Here is a 26,052-nt window from a genome sequence, read left to right as displayed (position 1 = left end):
CTAGGAGGCCTCCCTGCACTTACCTAGGAGCCAAAATGGGGTGTGTGGGGACTCCTGGAAGGGGCAGGGTGGGAAGGGGCTGAGCTAGCCAGCAATTTAATTACCGGTTCGCCCAAACCAGCTCAAACTGGCTGAATCCCATCACTGCTTAACATCCCCCAGACTCTATTCTCATCTGATTTTCTATATTGTAAAATGCTTTTTCAATTCAGTAAACTCGAAGCTCATATGCTACAAAGCAAAATAGCAGCTCCGACGTAATCTTTATTTCCCAAATGAACTTCTGTACAATACTATACTTTGTTTGGAAGGGATTCTCCTCTGCCCATTCAAAAAGAGGGCAAAGATAACAACAGATAGTAAGGTGAGGGGCCTTGAGACCTTGGTAACTAGCTTTCTGATAAATTGATATAGCATAGTGGGCAGTTTGTAAATGAGCAAGCTTCCTGATGAATATTTTACAAACATGTTCACGATATCTTCCAGATATTCCACAATTTTTCAATTGTGCACATATCCAAAAAAATATAGGGGAGGGGAATCTACTTCTTGAAATTATGAAACCATCGTAATTTACAATAAGCAGTTTTCATTTGGTATAACATAAATGAATGACACCTTACCTGAGTACCTGTCCAGCTGAAAGTAACCTGATGTGGGAAGATGTAGAGAGGGGAAGACCATTCTTCAGCCAATTTATCTGGGCAGGTGGAGTGCCCATAGCTTGACATTCAATGTTTATTGATGTGTCCAATACCACAGTTAGGGCCTCGGATTTCTCTTTATTTTTATTGATAGTGGGTGGCACTAAAATTTATAACCAAATAAAGAAAAAACAAGTTACATATATTTGCATGTATACTTCTCTTTTAAATTGAGTCTCAAAATCAAGGTGGAGAACCTATAGCCCTATAACTGATTTTCAGTTTTGACTACCAATAACCTCAGTCAATATGGCCAGTGAGCATTAGTTCAATGGGAGTACAACCACTGGTCTACTATCTCTATTCAGAATAAGAGCAATTATAAAACACAGTAATCAGAAAAATCACAAAAAATCTGAAAAAGATTAAAAATCATGAAATATGTGAAATATTGTTGAAAATCTTCACTGCATATCTGAACTGAGTCAAATACATTATCTATGAGAGTCTCAGACCCTACATTTCAAGTAGCAACATCATTATTCTATTTGTAGAGGAGTTTAGAAAAGGACCTCAAGGAGGAAAGAAATTATTGGTACTGTATATTAAATAATGGAAATTTGGAATTATTCCCAGTGAAGTAGTTCAATTTAGCTGAACCCCAAGGTGGCAGCATTACTCTTTTTCCTATCCAAGACAGATTCCCCATAGTATTCCAACTAAATCATGTTAAGATGTCATAATCAACAGCCTTCTATTTCTCTTAATAGATCATGTGGAATTTCTTTATAAATTATGTCCATAGCCAGAAAGCATTTCCAGTGTAATCCATCAAAAAGACACAAATGATAACAACTGTCTCTTCATATTTATGAATTGGGTTTTGTCCTTGTAGGGCCACACTTTTTTCTGCTTCTCTTTTTTTAAACAGAATTCGTAGTGAGTCATTTTCTAATGTAACTCCAAGGTATTAAAAAAATGAAGTGGTGTAGCAGTGGGCTAGAAGCAGAAATATAATTGGGACCTCTCTGCATTTGGAACAGAGCTAAAGATCATCTAGCACAATGGTTCCCAACGTGGGGCCCATGCCCCACAGGTGGGCAATTTGATTTTTAATGGGGGCAATTCAAAAATGAGCTATTAACTGAATATTTGAATGCCCACTAATTGTTCTTATATACTTGTGATGAAACAGCTGTGTTTCATATACCTATTGTTGTCTTTGTTAAAGTGCATTTCCTAGGGCCTGGTCTGAAAAGGATATCCCAGCTGGGGGGAGGATGGAGCAACTACCAGCCAATCAGATATGTTCCCACTAAGGATCATGGGACTGGCAGAGTCTTTCTCTCTCCCTTTCCTATGGGCTTTGCTGCTGGGTGGTTGCAGGGAGAGCTGCTCTGTGGGGAGACAGAGCAGCTGCTGGAGGAAGTGAAGGATACAGAACTAGGACCCAGGTTTAAGTAAGAAATTGTTAGATTTACAGTTATTTTTAGTCTGTGTTTTCCCAGGCTGTGTTTTACAAGACTTTTCCTCTCAGAGCAATCTGGGGCTGTTCACTTTTTGAATAGTAAAAATTATATGTCATGGGGGGGCAGGAGGGGGCATCAGGATTTTAGAGATGTTTAGGTGGGGCATGGCCAAAAAAGGGTTGGGAATCACTGATCTAGCATCAATATATATATACTTATTTACAGGTACTTATATGTAATGTACATCATAAAAAATGATAAAACACCTGATTCTAAATGCTGTACATGTCCCACAATACAGAACATCTGTGATTGGTAGGGGCAACTCAAATTGCTATGTTAATTATATTTCTTGTTCTTTAATAATGTTCTCTGAGAAGCTGTAATCTCATGTGGCTGACTCATATGATTGAATCAGTCATGCACTAAACATTTGTTAAACTCCTCTTAGCCACTGCAAGGGAGGCTAAGAGAAAATTGCTTCTTTCTTTCTTTCTTTCTTTCTTTCTTTCTTTCTTTCTTTCTTTCTTTCTTTCTTTCTTTCTTTCTTTCTTCCTTCCTTCCTTCCTTCCTTCCTTCCTTCCTTCCTTCCTTCCTTTCTTTCTTTCTTTCTTTCTTTCTCTTTTTTCCTTCCTTCCTTCCTCCCTCCCTCCCTCCCTCTCTCCCTCTCTCTCTCTTGAAAAAAATCAACAGTGCTTTGAGTAGAATTGGAACTATCACAAAGTAAAAGGGCTTACCCATTGCTACCTTTTCCTACTTCCTCATTACATAGGTGCTAGGCAGGGAAAGTTAAAAGTTAAAAAGGCAGAGTGAGGTGCCACAAATTTCTCCTTTTTCTAGGACCTCTGGAAGACTTACAGGAAGCATTACATTAAGGAGACTTAATTCCCTGCTAAAACATCCAGCTAAAGCTAAATTAAGAGACTACTTAATTTAGAAATCCTGAGACTCTGCTCTAATGCAACCTCTTTAGGGCAAGATCGTTGGATTAGTTGTTTTGACTTTGCATACATTCTAACCATGCTTAGGGGGGGCCAAAAAGCCCTACTAAACAGGTATATACAAAAGTATGAAGGCTATTGCTTAATGCATTGTAAGCCGCCCTGTGTCTCCGGAGAAGGGCGGCATATAAATTGAACAAACAAACAAACAAACAAACAAACAAACAAATAAATAAATAAATAAATAACCAGCCTCCCCATGATCTAGATAAGAGCACCATACCAACAAAACCATAATCAAATCTCGTTAGCTGTCAGAACTACATAGAAGATAATTTTTTTTAAAAAAATAAGAGCAGTAGTATACCGATGCCAAACAAAAAGGAAAGGAAAAAAACTGAATATTTTTGGGGAAAATTTTCATAAACACCTTTCCCTGAAAAAAATGTTTCCACATATGCTATAAAGTCAATTAATTTCAGTGCTCAGGATCCCATGATTTGGGCAGCATACAAATATTAGATAGCTCGGCAACAGTTAGACTGGCTAGACAGATAGACGTTATTACAGAAAACTGTACACCACTGTGTAGTGTCACCCAAGACTTCATCTTGTATGACAGGAGTACACTAAGATCTCAAGAATACGTTCAGCCTCACAAAGTTTTATGACTAGTCCAAAAAATTGCCATTAATATGTATGTTTGATGTGACAAAAGAGGGGTTTTAAATACATGGTTGTGGTAGTACTGATTGTACTTTAGATCCAATTTTATATTTGTACACCTCTTTTTCCACTTGTGCAGTTCTTATTAATAGCCAAATATAGTTTGCTGTTCAAAATAGAAGTGTTTAACTTTACTATAGGGGTAGACTGTGATCTATGTAGCTTCTTTAGGTTGCTGAGTATCAAGCATATGCTCCATTTGACCTATGTTGAAAACAGTATTTATAAATAGTTTACATGGCTTTTTTAACTAAAAGGATCGCCCTTTGAAACAAAGACTTGATGTGAAAAACTGAAAGCTATATACATTTAGTTTAATTTATCACAATGTTTCTGCTTGGATGTTTGAGAATTAATGCCTTTATTGTCAGTTCATTTGTAGATTGGATCAATTTATCATTGAAATATCATCTACACTCTTAACTATTTACTTTTGATAATAACAACACAAAATCTATATATTGCAAAATGCAAACAGAATTTTAATAACTTCTTTTGATATATACATATTAACCAGTCTAGTTTTTCATAAATTAATCCATAGGATTATTTTATTTTATTTTAGGTACTTTGAGCTATACAACATTAAACAGGAACATCTTAATTTAGTAATTATTAAAATGATTAAATTCATATAAAACTTAGCATCTTAGCATGAGCTGTGATAGCACAGTGGTTAGAATGCAGTGTTGCAGGCTAATTCTGTCATCTACCAGGAATTCGATTCTGACCAGCTCAAGGATGACTCTGCTTTCCATCTTTCTGAGGTCGGTAAAATGAGGACCCAGATTATTCGGGGTAATATGCTGAATCTGTAAACTGCTTAGAGAGGGCTGTAAAGCACTATGAAGTATATATAAGTCTAAGTGCCATTGCTATTTTTTTGTCCCTTAAAATTAGGAAAGGTCTAATGAGAAACACATTTTACTCACATTTTTTCAGATGAAGAGCAACAAACAAAACCAAAGCTCACCATATATATTCACACTGAATATCCGGTCCTCTTCCCCTGCAGGATTGGTAGCAACACAAGTATATTTCCCTCCATCACTTGTAAGGGCATCAAAAATGTTTAGTAAGCTCCCATTTGAAGCCAGGCTGAAGAAAGAAAGAAAATCAAAGAGTATACTGAATTTTTGGAAACCTATCTATAGATCCTTCCTTCCTTCCTTCCTTCCTTCCTTCCTTCCTTCCTTCCTTCCTTCCTTCCTTCCTTCCTTCCTTTCCTTCCTCCCTCCTTCCTTCCCTCCCTCCCTCCTTCTTCTCTCTCTCTTTCACTTTCTTTCACTCTCTCTCTCTCTCTTTCATGACTTATATGACCAATTCACAACAGTGCTCTTTTCCCCAGGCACATGAATAAACATCTCTTGATGTCAATCATTTCCTCCTAGCCCAATACTTGAGGGAAGAATTAGGTCTTCATTGCTCTCTACAGCCTTGTTCCAAAGGGCTGAGAAGACACCATTTAAGGGAGGAGACCTGGAACATGCCCATCCTGTTAGTTCTGTCAGCAAGACAAATGATCTGAATAAAGACCTCTGTTCGTTGCAGAGAATATTTGAAATGGGTATCATTCTGGCTTTGTTTTTGAAGATATTTAGATTTTGTTATTTTATTTTACTTCATTAGCATCAAATGCATAATGCTATCTATATAACCCATATGGACCTAGGCCTCAAATCTTGCCCCCAAATTTCAAGCTTGGTTCTTATCACTTTCCTCCTGCTTTGGGTTTCTACACTTTTCTTTTCCTTTGCTTTTAACTTCCTTTTCTTAGTCAGAGCTAAAGAAGCTTCTTGGATGAGAAGTGAAACGTTTTCAAGGAAAAACAAAGTAATTCCAGTTGCCTTTTGAAAAAGCACCTTTGGGACAACCATGACCTGGATGACTGAGAATCTCCATAGACATTTCCCTTTTCTGACCATTCTCTTGTTTGGACTCTGCTTCATTTCCCAAAGAGAGAATTCAACACTTAACCTGATCCGCTGAAATTCATCACTGCTGATTGGTTTCCCATCTTTTAGCCACTGAATGACAGGTGTCGGGATTCCACTGGCCTCACAGGAAAGCTGGATGTTTTCTCCAAGGATGCCACTGACTTCACTTGGCATTTCAGAACCAGCAATAACTGGAGGAACTTCAGAATAAAAATATCTATCAATAATAACTGCATAAGACAGAGAGGAAGATACAATAAAAGCACAATTTATTGAAACACTGAGCCTTCTTGGAAAAGAAAAGCTTCTTGGGGAAAAATAGCTCCTGAACACTTCTACATCTTCGTCTCCAATCATTCTTACTTCCGTTCAAATTACCTCAAGGATTTCAGAAACTTAATATAGGAGATAACAAACATTTAGTAAGAATAAATAGTGGCACCTGAAGCTATTGAATTCACTGTACTGAATTTGTTTGTTTGTTGTTACATTAATACTGATATATAAATAGTTCTGGAACTACAGGAGTTATTTTACATATATTTTTCAGTTTTAAAAAAACATAAAAACATGCATACATACTTTCAACAGAAAGGACATAAAATTTCTGAGCTTTTCCTTCTACATTTGAAGCAATGCAGGAGTAATTTCCATTATCAGAATAGTCAGGTCTGGCAATTTGCAGCTTGTTTCCTCCTGACAAAATAAGCAACTTGTGGGTAGCAGAAGTTTCTAAATATAAACAAATATGAAGAAATCAGAATATTCAAGTTAACCAACAAGCTGGTTAACTTTCATTTTAGCTCCATATCTATGCTTTGAGATCAGTTGCTATCTGACAGCTTAAAGAATTGTGCAGTCCTTGGTGCTTGCACACATTTCATTATCCAACTAAATAACATCATTAGCACTAATGTGCTGTGAGCCATGGTGGCACAATGATTAGAATGCAGTACTGCTATTTCTGCTGATTGCCGGCTGCCAGTAATTCAGTAGTTCGAGTCTCACCAGCTCAAGGTTGACTCAGCCTTCCATCCTTCAGTAAAATGAGGACCCAGATTGTTGAGGACAAAATGCTAACACAATAAACCACTGAGAGAGGGCTGTGAAGCACTGTGAAGTAGTATATAAATCTAAGTGCTATTGTTATTGCTACCTAATTGGGTAATGAAACATCTGCAAGAAAACCACCAAGCTCAGAGAGCACCAAGGACCCCTCACTTCAACCCTGAGCTACAAATATTCTACTCTATCAGCTTAAAGAATATCAGAAGAAAGGAATATAAGGCACAGATCACTTGTTTGATTAGGTTTCACAAATCCATAAGAATGGGAGAGAAGGTACAGGCTGTTCCTTTGAGAAAGGAATGTATTCAAAGCATCCATCAGAGGGATAAATGATGACAGCTGCATTGCCCGTAAACACTTTCCCTTTTGTAGGGTATTGCGGCATTGTAATGTGTATATATATATATATATATATATATATATATATATATATATATATATATATATATATATATATATATTCTTACTTCTTCGTAGGGTTTATGTGTGTTTTTCTTCTAGCCAGGTTTTCCCTACGTAGCCAAGGTTTTTTTGTAGCTCCAGCTCAGTAGAATCACATCTACTCGGTTCTGGGCTTTTTTCTTTTCTAACACCTAGCAAGCTCTAACTGCTAACAGGTGTTAGAAAAGAAAAAAGCCCAGAACCGAGTAGATGTGATTCTACTGAGCTGGAGCTACAAAAAAACCTTGGCTACGTAGGGAAAACCTAGCTAGAAGAAAAACACACGTATCTATCTATCTATCTATATCTATCTATATCTATCTATCTATCTATCTATCTATCTATCTATCTATCTATCTATCTATATAGTATTTATAGTGCAATTTTCCTTTCATCCTTGTGATAAAAGCAAACATTTTTGCAGATATCATTGATCACCATTAGCCCCCACCCCAAAGCACTCAACGTTTCCCAACCTTGAAAAAACCAGCACATGACAGATCAAAAGAAAAATTCCTTTAAAAAAACAAGAGCCTTGGTAGTACAGTGGTCTAAAGCACCCTGTTATTAAGACCAGCTGCCTGCAATTACTGCAGGTTCGAATCTCGCCAGGCTCAAGGTTGACTCAGCCTTCCATCCTTTCTAAGGTAGGTAAATTGAGGACCCAGTTTGTGGGGGCAATAAGCTGACTTTGTATAAATATACAAAAGGATGAAGGCTATTGCTTAACGCATTGTAAGCCGCCCTGAGTCTCCGGAGAAGGGCGGCATATAAATCAAATTAAAAAATTAAAAAAAAAAAAAAAAGTTCAGCAGTTCAAGAAAGGTAGGCTTATCTTACAGAGACTTTATATACCAATTCTGAATTGTACCCCATTTTTTCCCCCAGGTACTCAGTGGGTGTTTTGAAGGCTATAATAGAAATGCTGGGGGCTGCATGCAGTAATGATTTGTCCAGCTTTGGCTGAGAGAGAATTCATTTCATATAACTTACATTGATTTTACAAGAAACTGTGCTTCTGTTTTCCCTTCCAGCAAGCAGGAGAAGTTCACATATTTTTTCCTTCCTATTCAGTACTGCTTAATCTTTGATCACACATAACACGCTATTCTTTCACTTCTTATATTTTAAGCTCGGTTTTTCCATCCTCAGTATTACCAACATTAGCTTAATACTTGCCTTTTTGGGTATTAGCTATCTAGATACTTTAGGGGTGGAAAAAACAGAAATGCATTTCTGTTTTGAGCTTACAACAATTTTATCTGAACCTATTCCCCATTTTGGATCTTAGAAAATCCAACGAGCAGCTGATAGTAACCAACATTACGTGAGCAAACATTACCAAGGGGTTTTCCATTCTTAAACCAAGTTATTGCTGGTGGAGGAATTCCAGTAACATCACAAGTAAGAGTTATAGGGTTGCTGATGGTTTCATTGATCCACTCTTGCTGAGGGCCTTCAATGGTAGGCGGTACTGTGAATGAAGACAGCAGGTTGATACATGCACCAAATTACCAATAATGGATTATGGAAAAAAAACAAATGGTCTTGATAGAGTCTGTACCTTATCCCTTCCTCCTAACTGCCACCACAGCTTCCTGTTATGCAACAGGAAGTATTAAGAAATAAAGATTTGAACATAAGTAACTATCTTTCTTGTCTCATGTTCAGTTTGATTCACTTTATTCCGTCTATTAAAAGCTTACCATGAACATTAAGATGGAAAGTTTTGTCATCCCGTCCTGCAATATTTATGGCTTTGCATACATACTGGCCTGTATCAGATACCTGTGAATGTAAGCAAAAAGTGATATGCAATTACCATTTTACTAATTTTAAAAAGTAAATTTAAATGCTAGGAGAATGTCATTATAATATAAAATTCAGGACAGAATATAATAAAATTAAAAAGTCAGTAAATATTGGAGTAGGTTTCTTTGTAGTTCAATTGTTGAAATACTGTAAATAAATAAGCAAACCCTTTACAGGCAATCTTCGCTTACCAGCTGTCTTGTTTAACCACCATTTGAAGTTACAATGGTTATAAAAAATAGCTTTGTGATACACAACTTGTAGGAAGGAAATCTGGATGGAAATGCAACCCGCAAAAGAAAAAGAAAAGAAACAGATCTCGTAGAAATAGTAGTTTCTAAACCAAGCAACAGTGAAGCCAGGGATTTTAAAAAAAATAAATGAATATGTGAAAAGATATTGGAGGCGAATTATTGTTTAACACTATCTTGAGGAAAGTGGCAGATCTCTGCAATGCCGTGATTTTGGGATGTGGAAAGAGCCTTATACTGTTGGATTTGAACTATCTATTTTGGATTTCTTTTACCGATAAATATATTATATCTATTTTGAGTTACAAGGCAAGAGAGTCATGCTGGGGCATGCAGAAGATCTGGCTGTTACCCACTAAGATGATGGGGATTTATAATCCTGATGAAAACCACAATTACAACTATATGGAATATAATTATAATGTCACTCGGGTGGTTGTTTTTACTTTTATATATACATGAGGATATTCATTATTGATGGGGGCAGAAGATGACTGAAGATTTTGAATAAACTGTTGCAGCAGGATGCTATGTTACCCTATTATGGATGACGGATTTAATAATCTAGTGGAAAGACATCAAAGAAGATACTAAATGAATTATAAACTTAAAGTTATTGTCTTTTCTTTTTTTTATAAAATGGAATGTATATATAGACATATGTATATTTTAGCAGAGTGGGCAGTGGATTATATTTAGAATTGTAGTGCATGGTAATCTTGCAGGAAACTGGGTTGAAATAGGTTAGTTTAGTGATTGATTAGTTTAAGAAAAAGGATTTTTAAGTTATATATTTCGGGGAGTGGAAGAATTGGATAGAACTGAATAAATGTTAAATTTGGAGAAGGCTGCTTTGAAATGTTAAATTAATATATATAAAAGTAAAGGTTATGTTGTTGTAATAATAATAATATTTTATAAGTTTGGGGGAGGAGAAAAAGGGTAGATTGTGAAAAGCGGAGAAAAGCGGAGTTATAAGAATACTATGCTAAGGGTCAGTATTTTGAGGAGTGAGTAAGGGTATGGTAAAATATTATGTAATTAATTATGAATTAGTTTATTGTTGTGAAGAAGAAGTCACAGGGGGGGATGGGTGGTGAGGGGGGGTTAGGGAAGAAGGGAGGAAAAGGGGGAAAAACTTGTATTTGAAAAACTCTTTCAATATAAAAAAAAAAAAAAATAGCTTTGTGACCAAACCTCACATTTATAACCATTGCAGAGTCCTATAATCACATGGTCTCCATTTGTCGCAACTGACATATTTATAACCATCGCAGCATCCTGAGGTCATATGATTGCAATTTATGAGCTTTACAACCAGTTTCCAACAAGCAGAATTAATAAAGAATATGAATGTGAAATCACATGTTGCGGTCATGTGATGCCCTGCTTAAGAACTTTGGAGATTTGCTTAACAATGAAAACAGATCTGATGGCACAGCCATGTAATTTTTCACTTAACAACCTCAGCGCTTAGCAATAGAGTTACCCCTCCAAATGTGGTTGACAAGTGAGGCCTACCTGTATAACAATTAGTTTGTTGGAATACAAAGCAGTCATAAGCCTGTTTACATTTTTCCAGCTTCATCTTTCATTAATCATTAATCATAGAGGTTTTTATATATGATGTGTGTCATTTTGAAGACCACAGTTATGTGAAGTTTGAGCTAGACTTTTAAAAGTACAGAAACAAGACATATTTGTATACCTCAGTCATCTTGATATGGAGCATCTGTCCATCTGCTACAATCCCCACATTGGATGAGACTGAGATCATACGGCCATTCTTGTACCAGGTGATGCTGGGAGGTGGAACAGCATTGGACTCACACTCTAATGTCACTGGCATTCCAACTCTCACATTGACTATTGCAGGAGGTGTGCTGCTCTGGCCTTTAATACTTGGAGGAACTTTGGAGTAGGGGAACATAAGAAAAAATATTTTTCTTTGACTTTTCCCAAAGAAGTGCTATGTTAAGAAGAACTGTTAGATGTTAATACTGACAATGGAAAAATGTTCTTTTTTAAATATGCAAAAACACACCATGAATAGTAAGGAAAGTCCTCTTGGTGCTTTCTCCAGCACTATTTCTGACTATGCAGACATATTCACCACCATCAGATAAACGTGCCCTAGGAATTTGCAGTGTGCGACCACCTAAAATCAAGACAACAAAATGGTTCAAGTGAATTACTGGACCATCATCACATTATACACTGAATTTGTATGGGATTCTAAGAGAAGCTTCAGAAATAAAAATAGGGACACAAATGTTCACTGCTTAGAATGAATTAAGCACACCACTGGAGACCTTTCTGTCTTGAGGTACAAAAATGTCCAACTACTGTACAAAAACCTTCAAAGAACACTGGAGAAGGAAAGAAACAAATCACAATTAACTATTCCACTTTAAGTGGATGAGAAGTACCGTATTTTTCAGAGCATAAAACACACCTTTCCCCCCCACCAAAAGGGGATGAAAATTTAGGTGCGTCTTATACACCAAATGTAGCCCCGCCCACCCACTGGCCCCAACTCTTTGGCCTCTGCCTCCCAGCAGTTACCTCCTTGCAGCAAGCAGCAAGAAGAAACAGCTCATTTCAGCTTCAGCACAGCCTAATTAGCACAAGTTGATTGGATCAGCCTCCCAACTCTCAGCTGTTTTGCTCTCAGCTGTTTTGCGCAAGCCTCTGCTGCTTGCTACAAAGAGGTAAATTGCTGGAGCAGATTTTTTTTCCCTTGTGCTAATCAAGCTATGTTGAAAACGGAACTGAAAGTAAAGCAGGCTGTTTGCTGTTTGCTGCAATGAGGCAAAATTGCTCAGAGGCAGAGGCAGAGGCAGAGGCAGATTTCTTTTTCTTCATTTCCTCACCAAAAAAGGTAGGTGTGTCTTATAGTCGGTGTGTCTTATACTCCGAAAAATACCGTATATAATTGTTCATTCCAAATTATTGCAATATTCTATGAAAAAAACAGCTCCACAAAATTATTTTTTTATATACACATACACACATACACACATTTTGCTCTATTTTTTCTAACACCCTTGTTGAAATATTGAGAAAAGAAAAGAACTACTCTATAAAAACAACCCACCCAGAGATCGCTTACCAGGAACAATGAGAATATTTGTGTTCAAGCTGAGATGTTTTCCATCCTTGAGCCAACTGAGATCAGGAGGTGGGAAGCCAGTGACCTCACATGTCAATGAGATTAAGTTATTCACCACAACAGTTAGGTTCTCAGGATTAATTCCAATAATATTGGGAGGAACTGTTAAAACATAACCATGTCCACATTTTTCAGTCTCATTTATTAAAGGTTCCTTCAGATCCAGTTGCAAATTAAAACATTACAGTATCAGCTTCCCAAGCTTCAGCTGATTCTTCTACTGGGGAGATGAAAAGAATTAAGGGAGAATATGGAGCAAGATTTCTATCGCTGCCACATTTTCTTTTCCCCCCATCACTTCTTTTTTCAAAGATTTGGGTGGTTTTTTTTAATCAATGACCAAAATAAAATGACTGTGTCTTTCTTTTCAATCTAGGTGGAACAGAATATGGTGCCAACATATTTAAATAGTTGCCAACATGTTCACACAAACAAACACTATTGGGTGGTAAATCTTATACTTTCTCTGTATATTAGGCATATATAGGGTAATAGGCAAGAACAATAGGTAAAAGATTGTGGAAAGTGCACTAAAAGGAAAGTGAATAATAATAATGATCATGGTGACATTATAAAGTTTCAGTACCATTCTTATTAATGGATCTATGAGTTAAAGTTGAGTAAAATCAGCAGTTGATTATTTTATTCTGTACTATCTAAAAATCATTTATTTTCAAATAACCGTTTTTAGGTAATCAGGCTAGCACACCAGTTTGAAAAGAAAATAATGATGTCTTTATAATTGCTCTTAACTATTTCTGAATAATATTCAGCTTAATGGCTTGCAATTTGTTTTATTTGAATCACTGTTTATTTACATAGATGATGGAGAGAGAGGGGGGGAGGGGCAGGCAGGCAGGCATTAGAGTTCTTAAGAGTTTTTGAATCCCATAAATCGCTTCACGCAAAAAAGTGATAAAAATATATACCAAAAATGTTTTCCAGGTTGACTATAACAATGGTCTCTAACTTTTCCGACTTTGCAGACTGGTGGGAGCATGGTGGGAGGAGAGATGGAATGATTCCACATGAGGGGTGTTTATGTTTAATTTCCTGTATTGTTTACTATTTTTTGTATTTTTTAACATTAAAATCATCCAGAGTCATATATTGAGAGAGGTAGCTATATAAATTTGATTAATAAATAAATAAAACAAGAAACAATTAAAAGTCAATGGAGTTCATTCAAGGAAAAAGCAAAGAGTTTGGGATGGTGAGAGCAAAGCACTGAAGAGGACATTTGTTAGTCCTGATGTATCATACAAGGCAGAAGACCAACCAACACAAAAATGAGATTTAGAATCAGAATGTTATAATAGTCATACAAGGAGCATGATTCACTTCTACAACAGTGTTCTGGTCGACGAGAACAGAATTAATTCTTGTTACAGGTAATTTTTGAGTGGTGCAGTGGCTCAGTGGTTAAGACACTGGACTTGTCATCTGGAAAGCTGGTAACCCAGGTTGAAGACCTGAATGTGTGTGACGGGATGAATTCCCGTTCTTGCCACACCTCTTGCCAACCTAAGCAGTTCAAAAACATGCAAATGCAAGTAGATAAATAGATATCACTTCAGTGGGAAAGTAACAGCACTCCGTGACATTATGAAACAGAGATGAGCACCACCACCTGAAATTCGTAAAATCTATTAGTCATTTACTCTTTTACAGGTAGTTAAATTACCTAAGTTTTGTATCTTTGTCTAGTACATGTTTAATTTGGTATTGGTGGTTTTCTGAAAAAAATATTTGGACAATAATTATTTGGATAATTTTCTGTCAATCAAATTCATTTTAGATTTATAGATGACTGCTACCTATATTCAAAGAAGATATTAACTAAACTTTTGCCCTAATTTATGCTGGGTAACCTTTATCTTTCTGGTCTTTATCCCTAGCTATTTTCCTTCTGTCAGCTTAGCAACTCAAAACATACAAACAAAGAAAAAAAAATCTGAGGGTTTTTTTTTTTTTTTTTGGCTCCTGCTTTCAAGCTTGCTGCTATTTTAACTTCTAAATAAATCACAGGTCCTGGCCTGATGCTTTCAAATAAGTCAGGAAACACAAGACATGTTGCAGTTCTGGCTTACAAGGAATGCAGCAACCATCAACTTAAACACACTAACACAACACTACAGATGTATTTCTCTGTTCCAAAAAAGGAGCTAACAGGCTTCTTATTGTTTAGTGCAAACTAGTCCAGTGTTTCTTGCCAAGTGATAAAATTGGACATCACTCAACTGCATTTAAGCAACTCTTTCAGTGATTAAACCATTAGAATGGAAAATGTACTGAACAGAAGAGTAAAAATGCTGTTCATGTTTATGATTCTAAATTCAATGAAGATCAGACCAACAATCAAGAACTAAACAATACCCAATCAGGAACTGCCAAATAAGCTAACAGTAAATAGCCCAACCAAAGAACCTCCACGATCACTTCCATCAATACTGACAAGTAAAACCATTAGTTCCGGGGTGGACAACTGTAGCCTTTTTACAACCTGTGGACTTCAACTCCCAGAATTTCTGAGACAGCCAAGCTGGCTCAGGAATTCTGGGAGTTGAAGTCCACAGGTCATAAAGGGGCCATATTTGCCCACCCCTGCACTAGTATATAAATTGAGAAGAAGCCATTCTTTACTAGCACTGATAGTCTTGCCTAGTTTGTGTAATGAAATGTCTGCCAGAAAACAATCAAGTTGAGAGAGCACCAAGGACCCTTCATTTGAACCCCGAGTTACGAATATTCTCCTTTATTGGTCAATGTAGATCAGAGAAGATTTTTCTTGTTTTCATCACAGAACCAAATTCTAAAAGCCCTCTCAAATGTTGCATCTGACATTATTTTTCAGTGCCATCCTTTAGGAATAATTTCCAAATAATAATCCAGAATAATTCTGCATTCTTAGTTTAAATTTCTAGATTTCTCTTTCCTCATCTTTTCTACTTAGACTTTATAACTATTGTACCAAATCATAAAACTATCACTTTTATGTTTACTGTATGATTTTAATTCTCCTAATTTAGTAACATTCTCAGTTTATGTGTGATTCTAATTCCTCTGATGTCTGTTTTGAATTAGTGAGCTAGTTCTTTTGTAAGAAACAAACTGCTCTCTTTCAGAGCTCTGTAGTTTATGCGATCAGATTTTTCTTAAACATATATGTCACATACACATCACACATACATACACACACATAAAATATGGATTCATGTATACAAATAATCATAAATCAAAATATAGTCTAAGCCAATTGAAATGAAGATAACATGTTACTGCTATTGTATTGGCTAGGCTAAAAAGTTTAAAAATAAAATAAATATCATCATAACTTAGAAAATGAAATCACAGTTTTAGGGCAATACTTGAAAGAACATTGTTTGAAACAACCAACATTTGTTGATCTAAGTGTAGAATAAGTAGGCTTTCTTCCAGCTTAAAACAATTGGAACACAAGCATTTTGTTCTCAATATGGAACACATGGAACAGCCATATTAATAGCAATAGCACTTAGACTTATATACCGCTTCGCAGTGCTTTACCGCCCTCTCTAAGCAATTTAGAGAGTCAGCATATTGCCCCCAACAATCTGGGTCCTCATTTTACCAACCTCAGAAGAATGGAAGGCTGAGTCAACCTTGAGCCGGTGAGATCCGAATTGCCAAACTGCTGGCAGCCGGTGATCAGCAGAAGTAGCCTGCAGTACTGCATTCTAACCACTGCACCAGCATGGCTCTTATCAAGCAGTGACCAGGAGCTTTATTGATCACTTATTCCATTGGCCATCTCTCTAAATGAACCAGTACCACTATTTTGGGGAACTACTTCGTGTTCAGTCAACAAATTCATTAAAACTAAAAGTAGTCTTATATCTCATAGCCGATGCAGCATTTGGTGGAACAAACACCTGAGCTAGTGCTTTTGGAGTAGTTAAAACACCCATATCAACTGTGACATTTTTTCATATGTCCTGTCCTGCACATTTTTTATTCAATAGCAGCATCAATTCACAAATCTATCTTTTTAGAAATGTTTTCCTAAACATCACAAATCATAAAAACCATAAATGTGTGCCATTCTTCTGCTTGCAATTTAATATTTTCCAACAGTTGTTAGGTTTATGCACCATTTCTTTCAATGGGATTGCTCTCTCTCAAGCTTAAATGAGATAACAAATTGGTATAGTTTGTCAAATCACTTCTCGTCTCTTGACTCTTGTGAGGATGATGAAGCTCATCCAAATGGTTTAACATCACAAAAAGCAGCCTTCATGGTTAGAATGAAGATCCATAATTGCATAATTTCTTATATATGGAAAACAAAAAAAGTCAACATGAATGCTAACTCTGCAAGGAAAGCATAAAAAGATAAACAAGATGAAGAACTTGGGAGGAATGACTAATTCAGTATTGAAGACACTGAGTTTGTGATGGTGAGTAGACAATCAGATCTATGAGAAGTAAAACAGAAATATACGAAAGGGAAATGGAGAAGGGATAGTTACATTTATTATTTGATTAGAGGTACATGGGCTTTCACAAAGTCATTTAAGATGAGAGGAAAATGATAGAGCATTAGAAATAAAAGAACAGAAAAAATCCAAAGGATTCAGAACATATGTTCCAATTTTCTCGTTATTGGTGTTTTTAAGGACAATTGGATATTTTTACAATCTTTTTGGACTGTTGCCTTCTGGCAGGAGATACAGAACAATTAAAACTCGGACCACACGTTTTCTGAATAGTTTTTATCCCAGAGCTATAATTGCACTCAACAATGGACTAAAGGGCCACCATCAGTGAGCTGTTGGACAGCATTACTTGGTCTGTTGTGTGGATGTTTGGGTGGTTTAGGGGTAGGGAATTTGTGGTGGGTGGGGGTGTGTTTGGGGATTGTTATGTGTGTTGGACCTGGTCTTTGGGTGTTAAGTGAATTTCGTTGTATGGGTATACTGTGTATATACGTACAATGACAATAAAGTTGTTGTTGTTATTATTATTATTTTAAATTTTTAAAAAATCAAGCAGAAAAGTGGCAAGAATGCTTTAGCTTTTTTGGCATTGTAGGGAAATACTGGTAATTCATATATGTGAATGTTGTTGTTTTTTCTTCACAGCCATAACTTGGTGGCTCCCATGAGTTCCTCAATAATTTTTTTTCAGAGAAATTCTAACCAAATATTAATTTTCTATAAAAATAATTTTAACAGTGAGATGGGATCAACTAAAAATACTGATAAAATTACAGATGGCAATTGAAAGTAATAAACAAATATTGATTAGCATACTTGAGACCCAAGTCCTCTGGAGAATTTTCCAAATGGTGAAATAAGTTTTTTAAAATATCCTAAGATTTGGCATAAAATCAAAATAGGAATTTTTATACTTTCTAGTAGCAGTGAATATTTATATATTCAGCATACATATGGAACATATCAAAATATTTATTATTTGAACATATAAAACAATTGTGATGCTCATTTGTCCTTTTGCAAAGATTAAATAAGAGTCAAGTGCAGAATATTTTTTCAGCTGGCCATTTTATGAGTCATTACTTTAGAAAATAACAATCTTACCATGGACGTTAAGATTAAAATATCTTCTGGCACGTCCTGCTATGTTCTCCACAAAACAGACATACCTGCCTGTATTTGCTATTTGAGCATTGTGAATCTATATAAAAAAAGATACACTGTAAATATCAAATATCTGAGTTTTTTAATTGACTTCATATACACATTGTTAAATTTTCATTTGGCAAATAAGTAAATATATTGATTTATAATATATAATGCTTTACTCTTTGGAATTGATTATTTGACCAGAACCTCTATTCTGTGTTGGTTCAATGTCTTCATGGCATAAATCTTTCATATATTTTGGGTGCTCTCACGACTTTTAAACAGATGACATAGTTGCAGCACAGAGTAACAGGAATAACAAAACAGGAGTAATCAATATGCAGATATTGTCTTTTCACGGAAAAATACTAACAAAAGATACTAGAGAAACTATAGTGAATGGTAAAATAAACTGGCTAGACAATAAAATGTTTAAAAATTAAAAACTGTTTTATTGTAGACTCACTCAATATTTTCCATGTCCCCTCTTCCCTAGCAAAAAAATTAAAAAGAAGAGATACAAGCTTGCATATTCTTCTACAATTGGAATTGCGGGATTTTGATGGGTTCACAATTGTCTCAGCCTCTTATGATAGGATGCGGGAGTGAAACTGAGACATACAGCATCTAATCTGCAGAACCTAGTCCACTTCACAAACTTACCTGAAGAGTTTTTCCATCCAGTAGGAATTTGTGATGGGAATCTTCAACTATTAGCTGTCCATCTTTCTTCCAGATTATGCTTGGAGGAGGACTGCCCTCTGCTATACATTCCATCATTGCCATCTTGGACAGAAGTACAGTCAGCTCCTCAGTCACATCACCGCTGGCACCATTAAAGTATGGTGGCACTAGACAGAAAGATTAAGGAGAACAGTTTTCTTCATAACATTGTTGAGAAGACGAAAAACGTAAATTAGAAAGCTACAGAACAATTTTCATTCATAACATTTTTTTCAGGTATTATCAGAGATGCATTTGCCATTATCACAAATGACCCTTCAAGAAACAGCATGATGCATTTTTATTTGAAGGGGAAAATATTAGATATTTTCTTACTCAGAAGGGAATCTAATGTATCACATTAGTAGAATTTTCTACTTGCTATGTCTCTTGTTGTAGCCTTAGTATCTTAATATTTATATTTATTAGACATTAATATTAGCACACAGAAATTATATAGAATGAAACCAAGTGAGGCCAGCCATTTAAAAGAAAAATATGTATTATTTGCAAACTCAAAAAACATCAAGTAAGCTCACAAAGCACGCGGACATCATATTGGATAGAATCTTCTCCGGCTTCATTAATGGCCACACAGGTATATTGTCCAGCATCTTCACTCTGAGCTCTAGGAATCTGCAACACACGACCTCCTAGAGTAAAATAAGAATGAACTTGCCATCCTTCTAAACACAGATCATGGGTTGCTCTAAGATAAATAGATACACTTGATTCACAATTAGAAAGAAGGAGCTTGATAGGCCTCATATTTTCAACCTACTTCTGAAGTTTTAGGGTGGTTAAAAAGCTTAAAGCTTAAATATCAGGAAGAAGGTATCTTATTGCCATTATGTCCAGAGTCAGAAAGCTTCATGGCTGTACACTGAACACTGAAAACATGTCTTTAATACAGATTATATGGATTCTGGAGACAAATTGTCAGCTCGTAGGATATGGCCTGTTAATCATGGAGAGATCAAGCTGCAAATATAATGGAGGAAATTATTTTTCTGAAGGGCTCAAATATTGAAGGATTGAATTTTAAAGAAACTTCTAATCTAGTCTAGTCTAGTCTAGTCTAGTCTACTCTAGTCTACTCTAGTCTTAAAGAATCTCTTTGAATTTGCCTAGAATTAAAGCATGAAGTCTTAAAACATAGAACAAATACTGGGCCTGGTCCATGGCCCAGTACTGGACCATGCAAGTAGCACACATCCATGCACAAAACCATCCCATCTCTCTGCCGCTGCCGCTGCCACCATCGGTGCCGGTGGTCTGCAGAGCAGGAAAGACTGGGGACTGCTGCAGTAGAAGATTTATATAATGTAATTATAATTAATTCTTTTAGGAAATATTTGGCCATAATTTGCAGTTAACTTGTGCAGATGAACTTTCTCTACTCTATGGCTGTTCCTCTCCATGTTTACCATTAGTCACATGAAGGAAATATTTTATATTCATATCATTGTTTGTAAGCTTCCTAGAGTCACTGTGAATGAGCAGAGCTATATAAATTTTCTAAATAAATAAAAATATAAGGGTATAATTATATTCAATTGTTACGACTGCCTGATTCTGACAGTTCTTTACAGAGTTCTCAATGCCATTATAAGCATAGGCAACATATATGAATTAGTAAAATTTGCTCCCCAAAAAACAGAAATGGATATATCCAAGAAATTCATTCGTACCTATTTATGAATACAATAGCTTTTAGAGGAACTCATATTACATTGCTTGGACCAGGAATTTTTAATAATGCCCATTAAGAGCATCCATTTTCAACTGTATTCCTGAGAATGGAGAATATTTATTCTTATTTTAAAATAAAATATTTATTGCAAGAGTTGTGTGGGTCAGAGTTACCTTGTTTGCAGTGTGCATTTTGGGCAGGCTATTTAAAACACTCAAGTGTATATGAAAAAAAAATCCCAAAGGATAAAAAAGAAAGTATTTTATTATATTCATAAATATTATTCTGCTTAATACAGACCTGGAAGTATCAGTACTTTATCATTGGAACTCAATGGAAAATCCTCTTTATACCATGTAAGTACTGGAGGGGGCACGGCATTAGTTTCACAGTATAAAGACAGGGGATTGTTTACAATCACATCTTTGGCTCTTCCTCTTTGACTTCTACTTAGCACATTTCCATCTTCCCAGAATCCAAATGGTTTTCGAAGACTAGGAGGAACTGTAATATATAGGCCTCAGATTAAAAATGAAGAATAAGTATAAGGCTTTTCCAACCTTCATCACAAGAAGTATTAACAAATTTAGTGACTCTTCACTCTCTCAACTTACAAACATTTATTTCTTCATCCCATGTACCAGTGGTGGGTTGCTACCAGTTCATCCCGATTCGGGCAAACCAGTAGTAGCGTCAGCGGAAGGCTCCACCCACCCACCCAGATGTCATCAAATACACTCTGCGCATGCGCAGAAGCCTCTATGCATGTGCAGAAGTGGTGCGCGTGCGCACGAACCAGTAGCAAAGGTAAGTGAAGCCCACCACTGCCGTGTACCATCTCTTATCTATAACAAATCCATAAAGTTATTATTCTTTCACTCCTGTTATCAGTAGAATGTCTATAGCCAAAAGTAACAACATATCTTACTTTAACCTTGATCAAATAAACCAACTTTGCTTTCCTTGTGTCTACTTCTAACATTCTTACTTTTTAATTTATTCAAATATTGTTGTAGGATTTTATTTCTTTATTTTTTCTTTGCTTCATTGCACAGAGCTCTTCAAGCCTTTAACAGACGTTTTTTTATAAATCCAGTAAGAAAAAAATTATCCAGTGACTCATTTGCTTGGTTTGTTACATTTCTCTTTTAAATTTTAAAACCTCCACCATTTTTTTTTTTTTTTTTTTTTTTGTAGATCCAGTGAAACAATATTTTCTAAATTATTGTCTGGCCTATCAGTTAGAATCCTGTTCTGTCCCCGTCCCACACGCACACACACCAACAGACAGTTCAAGAGTTAAAGACCAAACCAGCCGGCAAAATCCTTTTCCTTATGATAACGGAACTTGGCAACAACCTAGTGGCTGCCTGCCAAGAGTTTATTACTTACGAAGAGGAGAGATAACTTCTCCCCACTTCTGGTACATCAAAAGAAACAGCTCAATAATTACAGAGTCAATCAAGTCCAGAGATAATCCAGCAAAGTCTATAGCAAAAGTCCGGCAATGCAGAATGGCGTGGAAGCTTTCAGCTTTGTTCATCACAAGGTTTGACTGGCCACCATGCTCCCTTTTATACCTTGTGGGGTGTGGTCCAGTGACTCGGCCTAATCTCCGGCACACCTTTTCTTCTGTTGCGCGTGCTTATCTCTGCGACGCTGGCGTGGATCCAGCCAAGACTCATTACCCTCATCACTGTCCACCTATGGCTGCGTGGACGTGCTTGGCCCCGGCCCTATCTCTTGTCCTTCGGCGAACGCCAAAGGCGTTGCCAGAGAGGAGGGTCCTGGAGAGGGAGGCCTTGCCAACTCCTCTCCTTCACTCTCGGAGTCCTCTCCTGCCAATGACACAGGCTCAGGTAACGGAGCCACAACAAATCCTTCTAGGATCAAAATCTTATTTACCCTTTTCTTTTTTTTTCAGATTGTTTAAATTAATCTTAATGATTACTATTTTCCTTTATTCAGAATTAAAGGCAGTCCCACCTGGCATTTTCAGACTTCATTATGAATGTCTTTGATAGCATAGAAATAGTTAATGAGCAATTTCCAAAAATGATTGGAAATTGAGGTTTGCAAACTTTAAAAATCTCTGCTGCAATTGCAAGCAAGATGGCTAATCCTGTTGTTACTCAGTGCTCCAATCCACGAAAAACTACTGTCTTTAGTTTCCAGAGAGCCACTCTCCAGAGCACATGTGGATCTCCCATCCTCTCCTTATCCAAAAATATTTCCAAGGAACCAATCTATTCACCAGTTCCTTGGTCTTTGTTGAAGTCATCAGCTCCGCCTTAGCAGAGACATCTTCAATTCCCCATAACTCACCCAAAAGTCCAAAATAACTTGGATCCACATTTACCGTGTTTCCCCAAAATAAGACCTCCCCTGATAATAAGACCTCCCCTGATAATAAGACTTCCCCCAAAAATAAACTCTCCCCCAAAATAAGCCCTCTCCAAAAATATTTAAATGCACGTGCAGCTGGTCCCCACCATTTCCTCTGGTTAAGCTTAGGGAGACAGAGCTGGAAATCAGTAAAGATGGCAAGAGGATTCCCATTTTGCTCCACGTGCCCCAAAATAATAAGGCCTCCCCGAAAATAAGGGCAAGTGTTTATTTCAAGGTTCAAAAAAATATAAGACAGGGTCTTATTTTTGGGGAAACACGGTAACCATTGTGATGACTGGCCATTAAAACAGTTGGAAAGTTATTCTTGAACACACTTCTCAAGCTCAACTTCCTAAGAAATCATAACTGCATGCAGTTCATGCTACCAATATCCCAAGAAAGATTAATAATACTTTTTACTTGATATTGTCACTAATTTTACTAGGGGTAAATTTGGGGAGACAACAAGCCCAACAAAATGACAATATGTTCATTTGCACCTTAAAAACCATTTTCATAGTGTCCTCTTTTTCTCCAAATGTATCATGTTAGCAATCCATTTTACTAATTAATGGTATAAATAACTATTTGTAAATTTATAGTAACTACACAGAAGTTGTGATTAGCTAGAGGTCACCAGGTTGGAAAAGACTGATCTTTATAAATAGTCAAAGCAATACCTTGTATGCTAACATCAAACTCCAGCTCATCTTCGCCAGCTATGTTTGAAGCAACACAACTGTATCGGCCAGTGTCAGATATCTGAGTTGCCTTAATTTGAAGGATGCGTCCACCACTTTGGATTGTTAGATGGTCATCTGATGTAATAGGCTGTGATGGAATTATCCAAAAGGATAGATGAGAATTTTCTATAATGTACAAATAAAGTATACATAGGCATGCATGGTCAATTAAGCCAAACTCAGCAATGCATTGTGGCCTGTCTGCTTTGGCAAGAGATTTGAAGCCCCCCCGCCCCGCAAAAAATCAAATTGTATTTTATATAATTATAAAGCAAGATCAGATATGAAATATCTATTTCTGAACAGTTGGAGCCTTCTACTGAGAGATGCTTGAAACACATCCATTTCCCTTATTTTATTGCAGTATTACAGAGAGAAAGGTACATTCGACTGGTAAGCAACACACGTATCTCAAGTTATGCAATATATAGAGATTTAAGGATTTTTTTTTTCCTATTGCTTCCATTCCACAGTTGAGAACATTGCAAAGTTATACATTTTTGCCGATTGGCAAGTTAAAAATATTTAAGAACATAAAATTTAAATAAAATTGTATTATACTTTCCTTTACTTTGTCAAAAGAATTAAAATCAATATCCCTATTAATGTACTTATTATTCATAGGAATTCTAAATTACCAAAGGGCAAATTTTGAAAAAAAAATTACATTACTTAGAATTTCTAAAAAATTACTATTTTTGTTTATATAGTCAATGTCTATAACTGCCCAAAGTCACTTGTTCTGAGATGAATGGATGAATGAATGGATGAATGAATGAGACATGCTTTCTTGTTAGTTTCAATAAAATATTGACAGCCAAAAATAATATTCCACATACCAAAAGATTCAAGGAGAGCAAAAATATGAAAAGTGTATGAAGTATACTAGGTAATAAATACTATGAAAAATACTTCACAAGTATTAAAATGCTGATAGGGAAGTGCAAAGAGAAGAAATTCAGAACTGGAAAGAATTGCATTTCCTAACTGAAATCTAGAAAAGCAGTTCAAAATTGCAAGTGACAAAGCAGAATGCAATGGATACATCCTTCAACATCCTGCAATTACGGATTATTGTGTAACCTCATGACAAGATAGATGGCTAATAAGTTTAACAAATAATAATAATAATTGCTGAAAGAGAACAGGATTTCCTATAGCTTTGTGTTTTGGAAAAATTGATGAAAGGGAGAAGAGACATTGCTGTAAAGAAGTTTCCTGGTTTCTCTAAAACAAATATTTGCTGTAAGAAATTATCTTTATGACTGGCCTGTCTATCCTTGTACCATCTGATGCCAGCAGCAGGAATTGCATGGACTTCACATGCCAGGGTAAGACTGTTGTTTACTCTGATTTTCACCTCCTTAGGGGACAAGCCCAATCCTGATAAATCCTCTCTGCTTATTGTAGGAGGAACTGCCAAAAAAAGATAAATATAAAAATAAAGCCACCAAACTGAAATGGGATTTCTCATTTTGACACTCACAATGTTGTTGGAAAAAAGGCATTTTACAGTATATCAGAAATCATTGCTTAACGCATTGTAAGCTGCCCTGAGTCTCTGGAGAAGGGCGGCATTTAAATTAAAAAGCAAAAGAAGCAAAAAAGCATTGACCTGCTTTTTAGGCCAAATCACATCAGCAATCGCTTATCAAGTCACACAGCTAAGTAGCAGTTGCTGGTTAGTTACACACAATAATTCACAAAATAGGCAGAAATATAAGTAGACCTGTAAAGTCAATTCAAATAAGCAAACTCTTCACTGGGTGACATAAACTGAAGGATGGATGATGATACCAAAGCATTTAGCACCCTGGTATCATTTATTCCTAAGCAAACCTGCAACTTGCACAAGAGAATGAAAATTGATAGAAGATTACAATAACATATAATAAACAAGAGTTACATTATCTGGTGACATTTGGGAGTTCTTTATTTCTAAATAAATTAATAAACAAAACAAAACAATACTAATGTGAGGCTTTCTGTGCTGCCTTCATTATTTATGAGAGAGATGGGAATCTATACTCTTTATTACTCAATGTTGCAAGACTCCAATCATCCCCATGGTGGATGTGTCTGGTAGAAGTGGGAGCTCAGCAACCTCTGGATAAACCATATCACTGCTTTCTCAAAAGACAAAAATTTGAAATAAATCAAGATACAGTCTCTAGGGGTATTTATCTTTAAAATTTGTACCAATTAGAATACTTACTTAATTGTATGAATAATGTTCTTTCACCTTGCTAAAATGCTGCCTAGAGATGATTCAAAAGAGCTGTAGTCTTTTAACAGCTAATAATAATGCACTCAACAATACTTAAGATTTAATCTTTTGCACCTTCTTTTAAAGAAGGTGGCACACAAGTTTAATATATTATTATTATTATATCTTTTATTCATTAAACATGAAACTCAGT

General features: G+C 36.1%; 1 protein-coding gene across 1 annotated transcript in view; it reads right to left on the bottom strand.

Moving 5' to 3' along the window:
• The window catches only part of HMCN1 (hemicentin 1), a 231,992-nt gene that overhangs the window by 61,243 nt on the left and 144,697 nt on the right, over positions 1–26,052 (bottom strand). Inside the window, exons 52-66 of the mRNA XM_070939286.1 lie at positions 24,903–25,048; positions 23,570–23,720; positions 20,802–21,005; positions 19,348–19,461; positions 18,749–18,936; positions 18,041–18,137; positions 12,402–12,563; positions 11,334–11,447; positions 10,998–11,200; positions 8,933–9,014; positions 8,569–8,700; positions 6,300–6,449; positions 5,758–5,917; positions 4,754–4,878; positions 624–807 (exon numbers count right to left, since the gene is read on the bottom strand). Coding sequence (XP_070795387.1) covers positions 624–807; positions 4,754–4,878; positions 5,758–5,917; positions 6,300–6,449; positions 8,569–8,700; positions 8,933–9,014; positions 10,998–11,200; positions 11,334–11,447; positions 12,402–12,563; positions 18,041–18,137; positions 18,749–18,936; positions 19,348–19,461; positions 20,802–21,005; positions 23,570–23,720; positions 24,903–25,048 — 2,212 coding nt within the window. The remainder of the gene's footprint in view (positions 1–623; positions 808–4,753; positions 4,879–5,757; positions 5,918–6,299; positions 6,450–8,568; positions 8,701–8,932; positions 9,015–10,997; positions 11,201–11,333; positions 11,448–12,401; positions 12,564–18,040; positions 18,138–18,748; positions 18,937–19,347; positions 19,462–20,801; positions 21,006–23,569; positions 23,721–24,902; positions 25,049–26,052) is intronic.

This window comes from Pituophis catenifer, unplaced genomic scaffold (assembly GCF_029215685.1).
Source record: "Pituophis catenifer annectens isolate HBS135680 unplaced genomic scaffold, rPitCat1.0.hap2 SCAF_3, whole genome shotgun sequence".
Classification (NCBI taxonomy): Eukaryota; Metazoa; Chordata; class Lepidosauria; order Squamata; family Colubridae; genus Pituophis; species Pituophis catenifer.
This window is presented reverse-complemented; position numbering and strand designations above follow the sequence as displayed.